The following is a 19140-nucleotide window of genomic DNA, read 5'->3' on the forward strand; positions in this document are numbered from 1 at the left end:
CCCTGCCCAGGTGCGGAGGGGAGATGGGCGTCCAGGGCGGCCCTCGGGGCTCTGGGCCTGGGCTTGCAGGGAGGCTGCTCCGTCCCAGGTTAGCTCTTCTGCAAGGACATGCATCTGTCTGAGCTCCCAGCTTTGCCAGCTCTTCCAGCTTAACTCTTTCCAGTCTTTAGTGGGGGTGTGCAGGCCCAGCCTGGGTCGGGGATACAAGCTGGGACAGAGGCAGATGGGCCTGGAGGCCGGGTGGTCCCGGGACCCGTCTGCCTGCTGTGGAGCAGTCAGCCCCCTCAATCTGGTCTCTGGCCCGGTTCCCTGGCAGGCACGTCGCCCTGGGGCCTGCTCAGGCTCCTGTCAGAGGTCACTCGGGCTGTTGTTCAGAAGTGGCCTCCTTCTAGGAATAGCAGGAGCCACAGGGTTTCATCTGCGGAGGCTGCTTTGTCCAGGCTCCCAGCTTTGCAAGGCGGCCTCCCTCCTGAGACCCGTCCTGGGCTCTCAGGGCCCTCGCAGCTGAGGGTGCTGTGCCTGGAGCCCAGCCTCCTCTGAGATGGACCTCCTCGGCTTCCTTTCCCTCCCCATCCACGAAGCCCGAGCGCTCATGACAAGAGAGGGACACTTTCGTGAACGGAACGTGCCAAGATTCTGCCTCGCGGCTCTGCCGTGGGGCTTTTTTAGATCCCATCAGTTCCCGAGGTCTTGGCAGAGCCAGTTTGGATGGAGAACCAAAAATAACTCCGTGACTCAAGCAGGGCGGGCAGCCTCCATCCCCAGTGAAGAGCTGAGCCCACAGCCAGGAGTTGGCCAAGCAGGCCTCCCGGGCCAGCTGGCCCTTCTCTGCTGCCTCCTCACCCATGATTTTAAGGCTCCCTCCGAGAGGCTGGGGGAGGGTGGGCTCAGCCCCTCGGGCCAGGGTGCACTGGGGGGAGACCTCAGCCCAGGGCAGGGCGGGGCTGGGGCTGGTGCAGATGCCCTCCTCCCGCCCCCCAGCCCCCCCCACAGACGGTCGGTCTCCCCTTCTCTGCAGCCATGTGTGGGCCGGACGCAGTGGGACCATCCGGGGCAGCCCCGGGCCTGGACTTGGCCACAGTCTCAGTGTGAATCCATGGCCGCTGGCCTCACTGGGCACTTATGCGTGACGGGCATCCTTCTAGAAGCTCCCCACTGGTTAACTGCTCTAATTCCCACCACCGCCTCTGGGGTGGGTATCCTTCTGGCAGATAAGGAAGCCGCCCTCAGAAGAGGCGGCCCACCTTCCCCACCCCCGTCCCCTCTGACGGGTTACGTGGCGAAGCAGTGGGCTGAGGGCTGACGTGGATTTTCTGGGAGATGGATCGTTATACCTCTCAGTTCCTGAGAGGTGAGTCATTTGTTCATTCATTCGTTTTGGACAGCTCCCCCAGGCGGAGCCTTGCGGGGGGAGGGGCGTCCTGCCTGGGGCCATGAGACCCGCAGGCCCGGGGCCACGCCCAGGGGGTGTGCAGGCCCAGCCTGGGTCGGGGAGGCAGGGTGGGTGCCGTCCAGAAGGGAGCGGGCTCAGCAGAGGCATCGGTGTGGGTCCAGCCACAGAAGACAGGAGGGCAGGCGCGGGGTGGGGGTCTGGCTCTCCCTATGGGGGTGCGTCCGAGCGAAGGTAGGGAGGCGAGAAGAGCTGGGCAGGCGGCCGAGCCGGCCCTCCACCCGCCATCTTCACCTTCTGAGTGTGATGTAAAGGATGGATGTCTGTCTCCTTCGGGGGAGGTCGTCCCAGGCCGGGTGTGGCCACTGAAGGCTGGGCAGGGTGTTGGCGTGAGTGGACATCTCACTGGGAAGTGTGCCCGCGATGGAGCACCAGCAGGCATCCCACCCGGGGCCCCCGATCCGTGACACCCTTGGGGCCACAGTGCCTTGGGACTTCTCCTTCCAGGCAGCAGACAGGACCACTGTCCCTGACTCAGCGGTGGGGAGGCGCTGCACGGGACATTCACACAGGGCACTTTGCTGGCCTCTGGGCAGCAGGGAGATGGGCTGTTTCTGGTGTTCGGAGGGTCTGCTGTCTTCCGGGGGCAGCCCAGAACCCCCCAGGGTCACAGAAACAAAGAGGGTGCTGGGGGGAGACCAGCCTAGTGTCCTGCTTCTCCCCTGCCCTCCCTCCTCCAGACGGAACCCTCAGGGAACCCCACCCAAATTCTCAAAACTCTCGTGAGATGAGAACTTGGTCTGGGGCTCTCGTGGGCGCGCACGCTCTCGCGAGATTTCCAAGGACCCACTTTTTTCTTCTCGTTGCTGTAGATGTTGGCAAACCTGCGCGTAACATCCAGTCCCTTTGTCCTCTGTCCTCCCTCAGGTGGGGGGTTGTGGACAGGGCCGGGCAGACTTGCTGTCTGCAGGGACCCTCGCCTGTCTGCAGACTCACGTACCTGCCCTGCAAGTGATGGCCTCGGGCCTTGAGGGGACAGTATTTCAGTGGGAAAGTATGCAATTCCTCCTGAAAGGGGAACAGGCAAAATATACACTGGGAAGGGATGGGCGAGTAAAAATAGTTGAGTTCCTTTTTCGAATCTGGGCCAGAGGCGGCAGCCTGGGGAGCGGCACCGCAGGGGCTTCTGAGCAGGGCAGCGTGACTTGATGGGAATTTGGCTGTAAAGCCGCCTTTCTTCTGCTTGCAGTCGGCTCTTAATCCTGGTCCAAAGCCTCCGCGTTGCCCAGATACAAGCTCTCCTGACAACACAAAGAGACAGAGGCATCAGGCACTGGGCTGGGGGTCCAGGGCGTCCACTTCTCCAGTCTTGTTCAATGATGCTGATGGATTTACTTGCCCCACTTTAAGTTTGGGGAGAGAGTGGGAGGCACCCCAGACAGTGCAGAGGCGGCCATGGGCCCCTCCCCGAGGCCGGGCCACCTCACTTGTTAGGACGACCCCCGGCTAAACCACGGTCCCTGGGTTAAGTCACTGGCAATCTTCTGAAAACGTGCAAGTGTCCTCTAAACTTTGCAGACTGACCTCTACATCTGCTAATACAGTGGCAGTTTAGCAGAGCAGGCAGAGCTGGGGAGTTACACGCAGGCCTGGCCTGGAAGAAAGGGAGGGCGTCCTAGAAGGCACACGTCCCCACAGGGCAGGGCCCACTGCCTACGTCGAGAGGCCAGTCGGCTTCTGAGGCTCAGGAACCTTTTGCCCTTCTGAGGCTGGCTGAGTTTACTTATTCCGGAAGGCTTCAGGGCTACACACACAGGTTGGCATCCAGGTGGCAGGAGGGGGATTTCTGCTGGGCATGGTGGCTGCCCGGGGCTACCAGGGGCAGTGGGAAGGGCGCTGGGCTGTCGGGAATGTCCGAGTGTCGGTGTGGCCCCGAGCGCATCCCGGAAGGAGCGCCCTTCCTCCTGCGCTGAACCGCGGATGCACTTTCTCCTTAGGAGGTCCAGCGGCTGCCGCCCCCGCTTCCCAGAGGAGAAAACTGTGTCTGGGCGAGGCTGACCGCCCCATCGGGAGGTGCAGCCCTGGCACCCCCGGCCCGAGGCCCAGGGGGCTGCGCCTCCCTCTCCGCACCCGCCCTGGCCTCCGTTGCTCTCTGCTTGGGGGAGGGGGTGGTGGCCTCTCTCGCCTTTGGGGCTGGGTGTGCCACGGGAAGAGCAGGGCAGGGATGGCTGAGAAGCAGCCGAGGGAGGGGCCGGTATTGGGGCTGGGCCCAGGCACTCACTCCCCTGCGCTGTGTCCTCTCTTGCAGCGTGTGGCAAGCTGACGGGCATAAGTGACCCCGTGACCATCAAGACCTCTGGCTCGAGGTTTGGGTCCTGGATGACGGACCCTCTGGCCCCAGAAGGTGATAACAGGGTAAGTGCTTCCTTCATTGGATCTGGGTCTGGGGCCGGGGGGCTGTGGACGAGCGAAACTTGGTGCCCCCGGGCTGGGGTTCCAGGGACTTTGGGGAGAGGCCCATGTCCCTTGCCGAGGTCCCTGTACTAAGGCAGAGTCACAGACCACGGGGCGGGTCCGAGAACGCCTGCGACCCCCTCCCCGGGCGCGGCTCTGCCCCTGGGAGCGGAGGGGCTGCCTCCGGGCTGAAACCTTCCCATGCTCACAGCCCTGCCCCCGCTCCACTCAGGAACAGCATGGCCAGGCCTTCTTGTTTTAATGACTTCTCATTTGCGTTTCATTTGCCATTCCTTTCATGGCTGATGGAAACTCATGTTCTTTTTTGATTTAGGAGAAAAGTCATGTTCTTTTTTTTCTAGACTTTCCCCCCTGGATAAAAAGCTCATAAAAGGAGAGAGAGACCACCTAGTGGCACATCTGTCTTGATCGGGATGGGGTGGGGGCTGCGTTCTGTCGTTGGATTCCCTTCGGGGCATGGGGAGCAGAGAGGGCTGGCTGGCTGGGAGGGTGGTGCCTGACCCACAGGGCCCGGGTGACATCCATCCGTCACCACAGCGTCCTTTGGGAGCGTTTCAGCGAAGGGAGGTTCCTAACGCCCAGGGTTCTGGCTCTTGGTGGAGGAAAGGAGCTGTGGGCATCCCTGTCCCTTGGTGGTCCACCTGCCTGACCACTGGCACCCGGAGAGAACCCTCGCAACAGTCCAGGGCCTCTCTTACCCAGCCCCTTGCCTGCAGGACGTTTAGAAAATAAACACTTAAAAAAAAACTCAACTCTTCCTCTGGGCAGATTGAGAAAGGAGCTTAGGAATTTGAGAACCTCTGAGCCTTGTCTGGAGGATTTTCAGTGGGGAGGGATCTTGAGACTTCTGATCTTTGCTCCTCCCCCAGCCCCATTCCCACCCTTTAGACAGTGTGATCGCTTCCGTTTAGATCAGGAAGCGGCACACTTTCTCCTTTTGGGGGAGACGCCTGGGGTCCATGACGGGCTTTCCAGCGATCTGGGCGTCTGTCTTTTTATCCCACAACCTCCAGTGGGAGGAGCCCCCGTCTCTCCCCTTCCTTACCCACCCCCCAGCAGGCCAGCAGCCTCTTCCCAGACCTCATCCCCAGGTCTGCAGGCAGAGAGTTCTGGAAGGAGAGGGCCGGCTACAGGCTGCAAACCCGGGAAATGACCGGGTCCGGTATTTTGGGGGTGAAGTTTGTTTGTGTTTTATTTTCTGAATGGTGATGGCTAGCTGGTCCTTGGAAGTTTTCTAAGAATTTAATTGGCCAATTAATTACCAGTTAATTACCAGTGAACCATTTAATTGGCCAATTGTTACCCTGACTACTCTTCAGTTTCATCCGCATCCCCCTGGAAAACACCACTTTGGTTCCGAGTTTGGTTAGGAGTGTGCTTGCTGCAGATGTCAGTGATAATAACAGTAATGCAGACATGAAAACAAGATGGTGATGCAGACCCTGAGCGCATGATGTATATATTGAAATACAAGAGGAAGTATTGGTTTCTAGGACACAGCGACATGGGTGCCCAGCCCTCAGCTGAGCGCACCTGTGCCTGGCCTGGTTTGGTCCCACGGCTGCCCTCCAACCGGAGATCATAGTTGTCTCTGCTGTGTTGATGAGAAAACCCAGGAGGGTCACATGACTTGCCCAAGGTTTCAGGAAAGGCTGGCCAGTGGTTTTATTAACCATTTATTAACCGCGATGTTCCAGGTTGAGTCTTCCGAATCACCCTCCTCTCCATTGCCTTCTCCCCACCTCCTGCCTGCCCTCTGCCTGCCCCACCACACACACCCCACTGACCCAGCAGGCCTCTTGGGATCCGTGAGCTGGAACCAGTGACCTTGGTGCTGCAGAGGACGAACCCCGGTCTAGAGGATTTCGCCCCATCTGACACCGCCGATGTGCCTCTGGGTCCCCATGTTGATGTCAATTTCCTTTGTTGTAGTGAGCGCTCGTCAAATTATCTTTTCTCAGAGATCACGTATCAGGGCTCCTGGAATCCCCCGGACCGTGAGGATGTAGGTTCATTTGCAGAGCCGCTGAGGTGGTGATGGATGCTTTTGGAAATTAGACACCTCTTTTCTGCTTGATGATTGACCACCCTCCAGGAAAGGGGGCCCTGGTGATGGACAGACAGAGTGCAAGCAGGAAGGCGGAAGGAGGACCTTTGCAGGAGCTGACTGCGTGGGGCGGGAGGGAGGGGACCAGCTCGCTGGCAGGGGACCCTGGGGGCCTGTTCCAAAGCTTTGGGCAGTCGGCAGTCCTGCCCCAAGCCGTGAGGGCAGCACAGCCACCAACTCACAGCCTGCTAAGCGACACGTCCCCAGGTCCTGCCACTGATCTGGAAGGGAGCTGTTTTCTTGTGTTTTGATCTTTTCCATTCTCCGTCCAGTTTTGATCACACAGAGGAGACCCATAACTCACTCCAAAAAAAATAAGTCAGTGTCAGCTTCAGTGCAGGAGGCCACAGAGGGCGAGGAAAGAGGGGTGTAGCCAACAGCCAGGGTGGGGAATTGCCTTGGGACCCCTGTCCGGGAGTCCTCAAAGGGGCTTTCGGGTCCCCCTGCCTTTGTGCTGAGCTGTTAGAACCAGGTTAGCTCGTTCATTAAGCACCACCTGTGTGCAGGCACTGTGCTGGGCTCCGGTGGTCCTCCACCCTTTCCAGAAGCTTCTGATGGCACCAGAGCTCTGGAAGCCATGCTCTCGTCACCCCAGGCTGTGTCCCTCTCCCGGGAGACCAAGACGCTGAGGCACGTACCTCTGACTGTGGACCCTTCGAAGGTCCGGCATCCACCATCCCTCTTAACAGCCGTGCTTCCGCCGTAGAAGTCCCAGGCCCGCTCACATCAGACATTGGTAAGGGCACCAGCCAGCCTCTGGCCCCCAGGAGGTTCATGTTCAGAGGGGTGGTCTCATCACTAAGACACGTCTCGCCTCCCAAACAGCAGTGAGCTCGGTTTAGTGTTTAAAAGTCTTTCCCTGTCATCTAAACAGCGTCACAGCCATCCAGGCATTTTATTCCTACGGAATCCGTCTTCCTGGAGGTCGTGTTATCCGAACCGCACGGTCACACTGTTTCGTGTGGTTGGGGACGGTCTTGGGGCTGCTGACCTTGCCCCCCTTTCAACCCTCACTCCCCAGTGAAGCCTCCCACCTCCCCACTCACCTGTTCAGCTAAGGGCTCCCTTTAGAGCATCTTTCCCACCCGTGCCGGCTCCTTGAGGTCAGGCCCTGCCAGGAGGACATGTGACAGATGCCTGCCCCGCCAAAGGGAGGAGAGGACATGGTCACGTTACTAAGCCAGGCCCTTTGGGCAGCTTCCCTCCCCCCCTCCGCCCCTCCCGGGTACATCCCTGCTGATGGGGCCAGACTCGACACCATCGCCCCGCCCTGCCCTGCCCTGCCCTGCCCCGAGGTGGCCCTCTTCACTAAAAAGCACATGAAAATAATAGGGACAATTAGGAAAACCCCACCGAACCGAAATGCAGTCAAGATGTGGGAATACCCAGGTTTTCTTACAGGGGAGCTGGCGTTGGGCGTTTTGATTCCAGTGAGCTGGTAGGCCGCATCCACTCAAGGCGTGGCATTTACAAAGAAAGAATCCGGAGGTGGCTTTGTTTTATCTTTTCTGGCAAAGGGACCCTCATGGATGGGGGAGCTTGCGCACTGGCCTCAGACCTGCCGAGGGCACTCCTCTCGCCACTCGCCCGGGGGCCTGCCTTCTGCTGGCAGAAGCACCCGCAGCGGGGCTCTGAGCACTGCCGCCCCGAGGGCCCCTTTCTCCCTTGGGCTTCCCTGGCTTCTGTCCCCCGCTGTGTTCTCAGCTCTCCCCCGCCGCCTCAGCCTGGGTCCCCACGGTCCTTCCCGCAGGACGATGGCCCCAGGGAGCTGCAGCCTACATAGAGCGTGGCCCTGGGGTCACCAGCGCCCGGAGGGCAGGGAACGAGTTCCCATCACGTGGAGAACAGGAGGCGCATGGCCACCTGGGCCACCCGAGGCATCCTGCTGGGCGGTGGTGGGTGAAGCGGGCGGTGTGGTCAAGCCCAGGAGTGAGCGAGTGGAGGGTCGCCGTCCCCTTCTGTCTGTGCCCGTGAACGGAACCTGCTGTATGGGGTCGGTTGGGCATTTCAGAGGACGGCCTCGGGAGTCTGGGAGGAAGTGGCCCAGCGAAGACAGGCAGTGGGTGCGTCCTGTGCGAGATGCAGTCTGCTTTCTGGTGAACAGACCGTGTGGCCCTGGGCGAGACGCTCACCCCTGGGCCTCTCCGAACTGGGGACTTGGAACAGGTGGTCTCAGGGACCCTGCCGAACGTCCGAATCCCCTGGAAGCTTTAACCAGCCGATGCCCGGCTCCACCCCCAAGGTCTGTGTCATTGTTCTGGGGTGTGAAAGCTCCCAGGGGACCCAGCCAGGTTGAGGACCCTGGTCCCAGGCCTCAGCGGTTCTGGGCGGCATCCTGGAGGGGACGGGATTCCATCTGAGCCTTGGAACGTGGAGCAGGAGGGGAAGGACAAGGCATTTTAGGTGAGATCAGAGTGAACTCGTGGGTGTGGGAGGCACTGCCAAAGGCTCATCGCAGGCCCTGGGGGTCCCGTGATGCGCTCCTCTTTTGCACAGAGGAGCTCACTGGTGGCCTAAACCCTCCAGGCCGAGAGCTGGTTGTTACACATTTAGTGCCTGTGCTGATTTTCTCTCCCACCCTAAATTGCCTTTTCCAAGTGTTGCCCCCTGCGACCAACTTGCCAGTTTATCGGAGGAAAAGGCAGTTTAAAAATCCTTAGAAATTGGATGCTGACTTCACCCAGCTCTGCCCACAGGAAGGACGTGCTGATCCCTGGGTGTCCAGGGATGCATCAACCCAACCGGGTCCCCACCATCAAAGACCCAGTTGTGGGGGAGGCAAACAGAGCTGAGATGGGGGGGGTCAGGAGAGGGTTCAGCGGGGGGCTGTCACTTGAGCTAAGTCTTGAGAGAAGCCGTGAGCTCCCTGTCTGGGAGGTAACCAAGAGGAGGAGAGATGTCAGGGCATCTGCACATGATCCCACGGACCTCTGACACCTTCCGCACAGCCCTGCGCTTGCCCCGTTCTAATGCATGGCCCACATCGCTGAGGGCTGCTCTGACAGAGGCTAAGGATAATGAAAAGCCTCAAATGAGACCCAGTCTTTAAAAAAAATGTTGGTAAAAACAAAAAGCACATCTGCCTCTAAGCATCTGAATGGATGTCTCAGGAACCAGGTTACAGGTTTTGGGGGTTTTTAAAAATTTTTTAACGCATGCACAATACCGTGTCTGAAAACTCCCACATCCTTAATCCCTCCTGCAGCCGGCAGAGCCCTTGACGGATAAAGCAGCTGCCTTCTTGCCAGACAGATGCACTGGGAACGGCATTAGCCCGGCAGATTTTCCTCTGACTAACTGCATTGCTTTCTAATTTGCTCCCATGTTGGTTGAAAATGACTAAAGCGTTTTGTGCAAAGTCTAGACAGCTTCTGAGTCAACTGGCATTTAAGCAGTCATCGGAAAGCTCTTCTTCTTGTGACCCCAAACTTGGGCCTCTACTGGGTTTGTTATCTTGGTTGATTTGAGCAATCAGAGCCTTCTGGAAGCCCGGAGAGGCGTGACAGGACTGGGTGTGACAGAGTGATTACACTCGGAGCATCCCAAGTGCCAAATGAATGACGTCCCCCCGCCGGACTGATGATTCAGTCCGGCCTGCTGTGAGGGCCTGGACGAAAGGAGAGGCCTGACGCACGCGCCCCCTGGGATATTGGGCATCGCCCTTCCTGGTGACCTTGATAATGGTCATCCCTGCAGAGTGCCCGGTGTTGTGGGCACTTGTCCTCCTGCAGGCCCAGGCGGCTGTGCCCTCTGCCACAGCGTCCTGCTGGAGGGCGGTGTCACATGCTGCTGGAGGGCCAGCCTTCCCAGATGACCCACAGCCTGGGGGCAGCCCCACCCACTTGGCGGGAACAGCAGAGGGTGGCTGCCAGCCACGCCCACGGCGCGGCTGCAGGTCCCAGGCTGCCGGTTCCCACACCCCTGTGTGTGGTGTCCTTTCTCCAGGCTGGACGCTTCCTCCCCTGGTGGGGAGACAGACCTGGCCCCTCGTGAAGGGCGTCCTGTGGGTTTGGAGGAAGGACGTGACCCTGTTGAGTCTATTCTCTCCCAGTCCTTCCAGCTCCTTCTCTGGGTGCCGAATCACTAAATCCCAAGTCCAGGAGGGGATGCCTACCCGGGAGGGGTCCCCCGCCTTCAGCACCACTGACAGGTCCACTGTGTCCGCAGGTCTGGTACATGGACGGCTACCACAACAACCGCTTTGTCCGGGAGTACAGATCGATGCTGGCCTTCATGACCACGGACAACTTCACGTCCCACCGCCTCCCGCACCCCTGGTCCGGCACGGGGCAGGTGGTCTACAACGGCTCCATCTACTTCAACAAGTTCCAGAGCCACATCGTCATCAGGTTCGACCTAAAGACGGAGACGATCCTGAAGACGCGCAGCCTGGACTATGCTGGCTATAACAACATGTACCACTACGCCTGGGGTGGCCACTCGGACATCGACCTCATGGTGGATGAGAATGGGCTGTGGGCTGTCTATGCCACCAACCAGAACGCCGGCAACATCGTCATCAGCAAGCTGGACCCCATCTCCCTGCAGGTGCTGCAGACCTGGAACACCAGCTACCCCAAGCGCAGCGCGGGCGAGGCCTTCATCATCTGCGGGACCCTCTACGTCACCAACGGCTACTCGGGGGGCACCAAGGTCCACTACGCCTACCAAACCAACGCCTCTACCTACGAGTACATCGACATCCCCTTCCAGAACAAGTACTCGCACATCTCCATGCTGGACTACAACCCCAAGGACCGCGCCCTGTATGCCTGGAACAATGGCCACCAGATCCTCTACAACGTCACCCTCTTCCACGTCATTCGGTCTGATGAGTTGTAGTCCCCTCGGCCTGGAAGCCAAGGGTCCGAGTCCTCACCCACCTGGAAATTCCTGTGGAACAGCTGCCAAATTAATATTGGTGAGACGAACAAGGCTAATTTGGAAAAATCAGCAGCAGCGTGGACTCCGGCATCACGGGGTGGCGTTGCCCCCCGTGTTTCTCCAGCTCCAGCTGGAGGGCGGCCAGTGTGGGAAGAAGTCCCCGTATATACGGCTGGAATTGCAGCCCAGGGCTCCCTGGTTCCCCTGCCCTGGTCCCCTTTCTGGTCAATATACTCAAGAAGTAAGGCACTGACTGTTGGCCAGTTGTTAACCGAGAACAACCCACTGTTAGGATCGCATGGACTTGTCCGTAGATCATGGTCAGCTCGATGAACCTGAGTGTCGTGTCTCATTGAAGTCCCCCTCCCCCGGGCCTTGCTCGGTGGCCGAGGGGGCCACGTAGGCTAGTGTAACTCGCATCTCATCACTGCTGCCGTCCTTGACCACGTGTTGTGTCTTAGATGAACTGTGCTGAGACTCCAAGTAGCCCGTGGACCCGAGTTAGTCCCCAAGAGCGGTGGCCAGCGTGTGTGGCGTGGACAGGCTCAGTGCCACACCGTTTGAATCCGCGTACCCCGTAGATACATCGTACAATGTCCGTCTGTTGTTTCCTCAAGGTGGTGACTTGTCTGTTTAGTTGATGCCATGAATGTTGTAAATGCAATGCCGTAGTTTGGATTAGTAAGTGGATGGTTTTTGTTTCTAAAGAGGAATAAAAAAAAACACATCAATGTTCGCCCTTGTAGAGAGATGATCAATTTCATGTTGCTAATCATGAAAGGAAATACCCTCTTCTTGTTAAATTATCTAAATAGTGTAACCCCAGATGAGGGGCTCATCTAGGGAAACTTCGGTTTCCAAGGGGAAAAAAATGCTCCTGAGGGCAGCAGTGTGCGGAAAGGACATTTTTTAAGTAAAAAAGAGGGAAACTTTGTACTATCCGGTTATCTAAGGAACAATAAAAATATTAGGAGATGGCTTTGCTTCGTTTGTCATTTCAGAGGGTCTTAAAAATGACCGAGACTGGGCTTCCCTGGTGGCGCAGTGGTTGAGAGTCCGCCTGCTGATGCAGGGGACACGGGTTCGTGCCCCGGTCCGGGAGGATCCCACATGCCGTGGAGCGGCTGGGCCCGTGAGCCATGGCCGCTGAGCCTGCGCGTCCGGAGCCTGTGCTCCGCAACGGGAGAGGCCACAGCAGTGAGAGGCCCGCGTACCGCAAAAAAAAAAAAAAAAAAAATGACCGAGACTTCCAGATCCTTGCAGACGTATTCCACAGCGAGTGCCCCTCTCAGAAGAGGATAGGGCACCGTCTGGACACAAGCCCCATTGGATCCCTAGGCACTCATCCCCTGCAAGGGTCGGAACCCAAGAATCAGCTTGGAGGTCCCCACTCCTTGGGTGAATCTGAATCCGAGGACTACACCACTGGGAGTCCCACCCCACCCCACCCCGCCAGGCTCCTCCACGACACAGCTGGAAGGAGCCTGGGACAAGCACCCGCTTCCGACGTGGCAGGGGGCATCCGCAGAGACCCTGCCGAAAAGTGGGCAAAGGTAAGCCCAGGCCCCCTCTGGCCAGTTCGCTCACTAGGAGCACTGGGGATCCAGGAGGTGAGTGGCCAGCCCTGTCTGGGGTCTGGGTCCCTGAGCCTTGGAGACAGAGAACCTCGTGCATCGGGGGAGCCCAGACCACCATGGCTAGGCCTGCAGATACCAAGCCAGGCTCTGTCTCTAAGTGGGCCCTGAGGTCTCTGCAGGACAGAGCCGTTCTGGAGTGCCCTGGGGATTCACATGGCCAGAGAAGGCACAGGTCAAAGTAACTCTCCTTTCACAAGACAGTTGAGGACCGGCCTTGGCACTAGATGCCAAGGCAGGGTGTGGCATGTGGTGACCACTCCCTCCCCTGCCCTTCCCTCTGCTCTGGGGCAGCTGGCCGCCTTGGCAGGGTGGACAGCAGGGCTGTGATGTGGGCCTGGGGAGAAGCCAGCAGCTCCCGTGAGCTCAGCCCAGCTGGCACCGCACCCAAACCAGAGAGCAGAGGGGCGAGGTGTTTCCAAAACAGTCTTCTTCAGTTTCCATCACTTGTCCTGGAAAGAACCTGGGCGGTTCCCCAGGCAGGGGTGTAGGCGGCACTTAGAGGGGGTGTAGCTGGCGTTCGTGTCACTGGTACTCTCGGAGTCAGTCTGAGAACATCTAAGAACATCCGACTCCGTCCCTGGGGCCCCTCGGAGGCTGGAGCCACTGAGACGGCAAGCCGGTCAGACAAAGAGACAGTGGGGGCGTGGGGACCGTGTCTGCTAGTAACAGTGGGCGCCCTTGGGATCCGGCCAATTGCTGGGAAGATATGGGATGAGAAGTAGGGTGGAGGCCCCACTTGTCCTCTCCAACCCCTCCGGTGGGTAACACACTGAAGCAGAAAAGAATGACCACTGGCCGGGGCTCGCCCGCTGTTGGGAGCCCTGGATCACAGTCGGCTCGCCCATGAGAAATTGGGTAGGTCCTGGACCACTGGGTGGGGAGGGAGGGAGATGCCAGAGGACCCTGGAAAAGTGCTGGGGGTGTGGGCCAGCAGGGCAGCCTGGGGGAGGGGCGGCGGCCTTGCATAGTCAAGGGCCACTCCTGGGACCCTTCCCCACCCCCACCTCCCGCACCGGGGGCCACGTCTCTACTGCACGCTGGGGGCCGCCTAGACACTGCACTGCGAGGGGACGGTGCCGCCTCGGGCCTGGCCCAGGCCACCTCTGACCCCAGCGCCCCTCAGCCTCTCCCCTCTGCCCACACGCTGCTGTGGGGCTCACCGAGCAGGTCTCCACCTCCGGGCACAAGGCGCTCCAGAGCCCCTTGGCCCCTGTGCCCTCCCCACGTCCTTCCTCCCCTCCCAGCTCACAGCTCCCGCCTTCTGGAAGCTTCCCGTTCCCCACCTCCAAGGAGGAATCACTGCTTCTCTCCTGTTCCTTTAAAGCCTTCCTCCATCACCCATGCTCTGGACTGCCCCATCGTCCCTGCATCTGGGATTCTCTTCTACCCAACATATTCTTTAAGATTTGGGGGTTTTTTTACAACTCACCAAGCCCAAGACAAAATAATCCAAAAAATCCTTTCTTGCTTTCTTGTTGCTACTGGGTTTCCTTCGCCAGATACCCTGAACCGTGAGGAGGAAGCGGGGTGGGGGATGGTAGGAAACGCCTGACCCTCAATTAGAGCCTCATTAGCTGCAAGTCCTCCCGGAGCAAGAGGACTCGCACAGGCCACTGCCACAGTCGTGGCAGGACAAGCTGCAATGAAAACTTTTAGAAGTGGGAGGCATTTTCCTACTTTCATGCTTGCAAATTACCTTGGAGGGAGCCGGCATACGCAAGATCCTCCCCGGGAGAGACAGGAGCTGGTTCTTCATAGCACAGCCCTGACTTCAGTAAGACAGTCTAAGACGCCACCGACTTTATTCCCGGTGTGAAGCCGTGATGGGAGTCTGTCCAGGCAGGATCAGGCAGGGATTGTTAAGTAATTACAGCTGCAATTATGGGCCGAACTCTTCATAATTTCCCCTTAATGGCATAGGCAGCAAATGTACAAATACCTGCTCTGAGTCACCAGAAGACAAAGTAACGAACGACCTGATAGGTTCAGAATGGATTTGCTGTCTCCGGCTGAGTATTTGCCGGGGAAAATAATCCTCCAGGATATTAACTACGCAAGAAAAATGGTTCCATCCGACAGCAAATAAAACAACAGGCTTGCCACTAAATCTCCCGGATTCCAAGAACTGAATATACTGGCTGATGGCAGAACATCTGTAGATGAATTTTCTTTATTAAAAGTTTGGCCTGGAATCAAAACCCAGCAGTTCTTTGGTGGGTACCAGAGGCCAGGGCATGAGATGCCCAGTCCTGGGTGCAGCGGGGTAGGTCTGGAACTTTTCTAGTTTCCGCAGGTTTCTTCTTAAAGGAGGCCTGTGATGGGTGACCCCACACAGCTGCCCAAGGAATTCACCTCTAACTCCTGGAGTCGCGATGCCCTTGTCGTTTAGGGAAGGCGTGCGGTGAGGGTGGCCGAGCTCTCGCAAGTGACCAGGAAGGAGGCATCTCTTGGGTTCTTGGGAAGTGCAGGGTCTCCAGACAGGGGCCAGGCTCCACCCGTGAGAAGGGAAAAGAAGGCGATGGTGATCTCAGGTAACTGAACGGACCAGGGTAGGGGGTAGAATGTTGTCTTTAATTGGAACACTTAACGTAATCCCACTGGCAGATTATAAGTGGTAAAGATCGGGCACAGTCACCGCTTAGAAGCCGATGTTGGCACCTGCTTCCCCCGCATCCCTTTGACCTCACGCCACCTGTAGAAGAGGCACCAGGCTCCCCGTCCTCAGATAGAAACTGTCTCAGGACATCTGAGCTTCCAACCCACGAAAGAGTGTCCATGTTCACAGGACAGCCCAGGCCAACACGGGGACACATCGGAAACCTTCAGGCCGTTGAGGGTCCCTGGAGAAGGTAGCAGCTGGGCCGGGACTGTAGGCAGCAGGTAGTTCCTCGGGGCTCACAGGGAAATGAACCCCCAGAGGCAGCTCCCAGAAGCTGGAGCGGGGATTTGGGAGGGAGGGGGACTTGGGTCCAATCCTTGTCCAGACACCTGTGTAGGTGTGGCCCAGGAAGACGTGACACATGTCACTGAAAGAAGCATGATCCAGGGACTGTTGGTCCGTGAAGAGTGAGGCTGAGTCCCCAGGGCTCAGGAGCTCGAAGCCGGATCATCCATCTGATGCCCTGCGTCATCAGGCCCAGGCAGAAAAGAGCCTTCTAGGTGTGAAGGGGCTGGTCTGCTCACCATCAGGTAAGACGTCCCTTTCTTGGTGGCCCAGATCTTCAGTACTGAGGAGCAGCTCTCGTGAGAACCATATGCATTTGATTTCCTTTGGGTGAATTGTTTCTGAAAAGGTCTCCTGGAGCAGGATTTTGCTTTAATAAATCTATTGTTAGAGGTTATTTTCACAGGCTATAAGAATGAGATATAGAGTCCTTTGAACCCAATAGCAAAGAGAGGCAACAATTTGTGCCTAAACCCTGCTTGTAAATTACACTGCATCTTGCTGTTGTCACATAATTTTCCCTGAAGGTGACATTAGGGACATGGAACTCATCCTTTTCATTGATGTGTGTATCCCATTGTGTAGATGTGGCATGGTGTGTGTCACCAGCACCCCCATGGTGGGTATTTGTGTTGTTTCTAATAGTCTGCTCTTAAAAACCATTCCACGGTGAATAATCTCATGTAAAATCACATCACGTATTGCACGTGATATGTGTCTTTGGGATAAAGGGTCTGAGGGTAAACGCTTCTGTTCTTCTGCCCAGTATTGTTGAATTCCCTTCCACAGGGGTTGCACCACTTTACCTTCCTTCTAGCAGTGTACGAGAGTGCAGATTTCCCCATGGAGTGCTTGGAAAATCTTTGGGAGTTTTCCAATCTGGGAGGTAAGACGTGGTATCTCCCAGCAATTTGAATTTTCACTTCTCTTATCAAGAGTTAGGGAAGCATCTTTCGTATGTTGCAAAGCCATTGGCAATATTTATCTGGGAACTCTCAGTTCCTACCTTTTGCCCATTTTTCCCGACTCAGCTGCTGAGAATTTTCTCCCGTATAAACGTTAGGAGTTCTTTGTACATGTGGGAAGTCAGCTTTTGTGTTTCTGGGAGTTGCAAATATCCTGTTGTTTGTCAATCTTGATCTTGGTTATGCTGTGTTTTTTTTAAATGTGGTCAGAATGATCAATTATCCTTCTAATGCTTTTGGCTCTCGAGACACAGTAAGGGCCGTCATAATGAATGGACTCATTTTTCTCTGGTGCTGATGCGGGCTTGCTTCTTACGTAAGACTGGCAGTGCCTTTGGGGTTTATGTAGTGTGACGTGTGGGTCCACTCTGACCTTTTTCCAAAAGGCTGCCCAGCTGTCCCAACATGAGTTGTTACATGGCCCAGCTCCCCACCCCGAATCCTAGGCTGAGGGTCCCACGTACTTAGGCTCCATTTCCGGGCTCTTCTCTTTCTGAGTCTGTGTTTGATGCTATCACTGGAAATTCTACCGTTTCCATAAATTTCCATAAATTTGCCTAGAGGTGAATATTCATGGCCTCCATGACAGGCACTGACTCCACTGCTTTTTTTAAGATTTATTTTTATTATTTATTTATGTATTTATTTATGTTTGGCTGTGTCAGGCTCTTTGTTGCGGTGTGCAGGTTTCTCTCTAATTGTGGCGTGCGGGTTTTTCTCTTCTCTAGTTGTGGTGTGCAGGCTCCAGGGCACGCGAGTTCTGTAGTTGTGGCGTGCGGGTTCCAGAGCACGTGGGCTTTGTAGTTTGTGGCACGCAGGCTCTAGTTGAGGCGCGAGGACTCAGTAGTTGTGGTGCTCGGGCTTAGCTTCCCTGCGGTATGTGGGATCTTAGTTCCCTGACCAGGGATGGAACCCGCGTCCCCTACATTGAAAGGCGGATTCTTTACCACTGGACCATCGGGGAAGTCCCCACTCCATTGCTTTTTTTTTTTTTCTTTCTTTCTTTTTTTTGCGGTACGCGGGCCTCTCACTGTTGCGGCCTCTCCCGTTGCGGAGCACAGGCTCCGGACGCGCAGGCTCAGCGGCCATGGCTCACGGGCCCAGCCACTCCGCGGCACGTGGGATCTTCCCGGCCCGGGGTACGAACCCGTGTCCCCTGCATCAGCAGGCGGACTCTCAACCACTGTGCCACCAGGGAAGCCCTCCACTGCCTTTTAACGTGCTCTTTAAAAGGTTTGTGTACAAGGATGCCTAATCCCTGTGATTGTGAAGTCTCACCCCAGGGGTAGTTATTCAGTCTGAGTGGGATTTTTTTTGCCTTCACCAATTTCATCAGATCAGCAAAGATTAAAGTAGTCTTGGGATGCTGTGTCTCTGTGAGGCCGTTCTTTGTTGTTCTAAACAGAATGTCTAAATCCAGAGACTTGGCCAGGACTCTAAAGCAAGCTGAGGTCCCGTCCTCTGGAGGATCTTTGGGGAAATCCCTTGCCCCATGTGGTGCCTTAGCTCGGCTGTCAACCTGGGGCTGCTCTGGACCCTGCGTTCTGCTCACCCTGCCCTCGGCTGGCCGTTGGCACACATGGCCTGTCCTCCAGCTGGTGAGTCACTACACGCTTATTCATCACACAGCAGGCAGCAGAAGATGCCAGAAAGGTGTGCTCGTAAGGATCTGGGCTCACCCCACAGTCCAGCCCCAGGTGCTGGTGAGTCACTGCGGTAGGTGCTGAGCAGGGCAGCAGAGGGAGGCGGAGGGCTGGCATCCGTCTCTGCTTCTCCCTCGCTGGGCAAGGCCGGCAGGTGGGGGACGGGGCCTCTTCTCTCTGCGCCCTCGATCCCGCTGCATCCCACGTGCTCACACATGCACACGTGTGCACACAGCTGCACACACCTGCACCCACGTGCCCACACCTGCACCCATGTGCCCACACCTGTACACATGTGCTCCCATGTGTGCACACACCTCCACCCATGTGCCCACACCTGCATATGCGTGCACATACCGGCACACGTGCGCACACAGTGGCTAATTCCAAGCACCTGATCAGCCTCGGAGCAGCTGCAGGTCAGCAAGCAGGCCTTGGAAGCCTCCTTGGCTGCCCCTTCAAGGTTTAATTTCTACTTTGGCAAAAGGGGAGGGGCTCCTGCCTGCTTCCACAGGAGACTGCATCCTGCCTGCCCTGGTCCAGGCCTCCCAACCTGGTCCGAGCCCTGTGCCGTCGATGGAGGGAGGGCACAGCTGAAGAGTGACATCACAGGACATGGGCTGCAGTCAGGGGCCTCGGGGGAGGGGTGTGGACGGAGCATCCCTTGACTCCCGGGCAGGCGACCACTTCTCTGTGACCCTCCGCCTGGGCTGGTGGGAGCACTGGGCATGACGTCGGAAGACTTCAGGGGTTCTAGCCCCGAGGCCAGGAGCCTTTTGGCCCTCTCAAACCTCCCCCTCCTGCCTGGTGAAACCTGTGTCTTCCCTCAGATGATCCCTCGGCCATTTGCTCCCCTTCAAAGGCACCTGACCCACAGAGACTAGTTAACGCCTTAACAAGTTAGCATGGCTAGTGAGTGGCAAACCTGGGACGGGCATCCCGGACGCCCAGCCCTCGGCTCATGCCAAGTGAAGAGCCATGTTTGGAGAAATCTGTGCGATGGCATACGCTGTCTGCTAATTGGCCCGAGTCCCCACAGTTGCGGGGAGGGACCCGGGCTGCCCCCCACCCCAGGCCATTTCTTGTTTCCCCTGT

The 19140-nt window shown here is 57.3% G+C and overlaps 1 protein-coding gene across 2 annotated transcripts in view; it reads left to right on the forward strand.

The window, feature by feature from the left end:
- OLFM1 (olfactomedin 1) overlaps nt 1–11835 on the forward strand; it is a 34999-nt gene extending 23164 nt beyond the window's left edge. For both annotated transcript variants that reach the window (XM_060101143.1, XM_060101142.1), the window contains exons 5-6: nt 3699–3805; nt 10140–11835. In XM_060101143.1, coding sequence (XP_059957126.1) covers nt 3699–3805; nt 10140–10814 — 782 coding nt within the window. In that variant the 3' untranslated portion in view covers nt 10815–11835. The remainder of the gene's footprint in view (nt 1–3698; nt 3806–10139) is intronic.
- The last annotated feature ends 7305 nt before the right edge of the window (nt 11836–19140 follow it).

Source organism: Mesoplodon densirostris, chromosome 6 (genome assembly GCF_025265405.1).
Source record: "Mesoplodon densirostris isolate mMesDen1 chromosome 6, mMesDen1 primary haplotype, whole genome shotgun sequence".
Classification (NCBI taxonomy): Eukaryota; Metazoa; Chordata; class Mammalia; order Artiodactyla; family Ziphiidae; genus Mesoplodon; species Mesoplodon densirostris.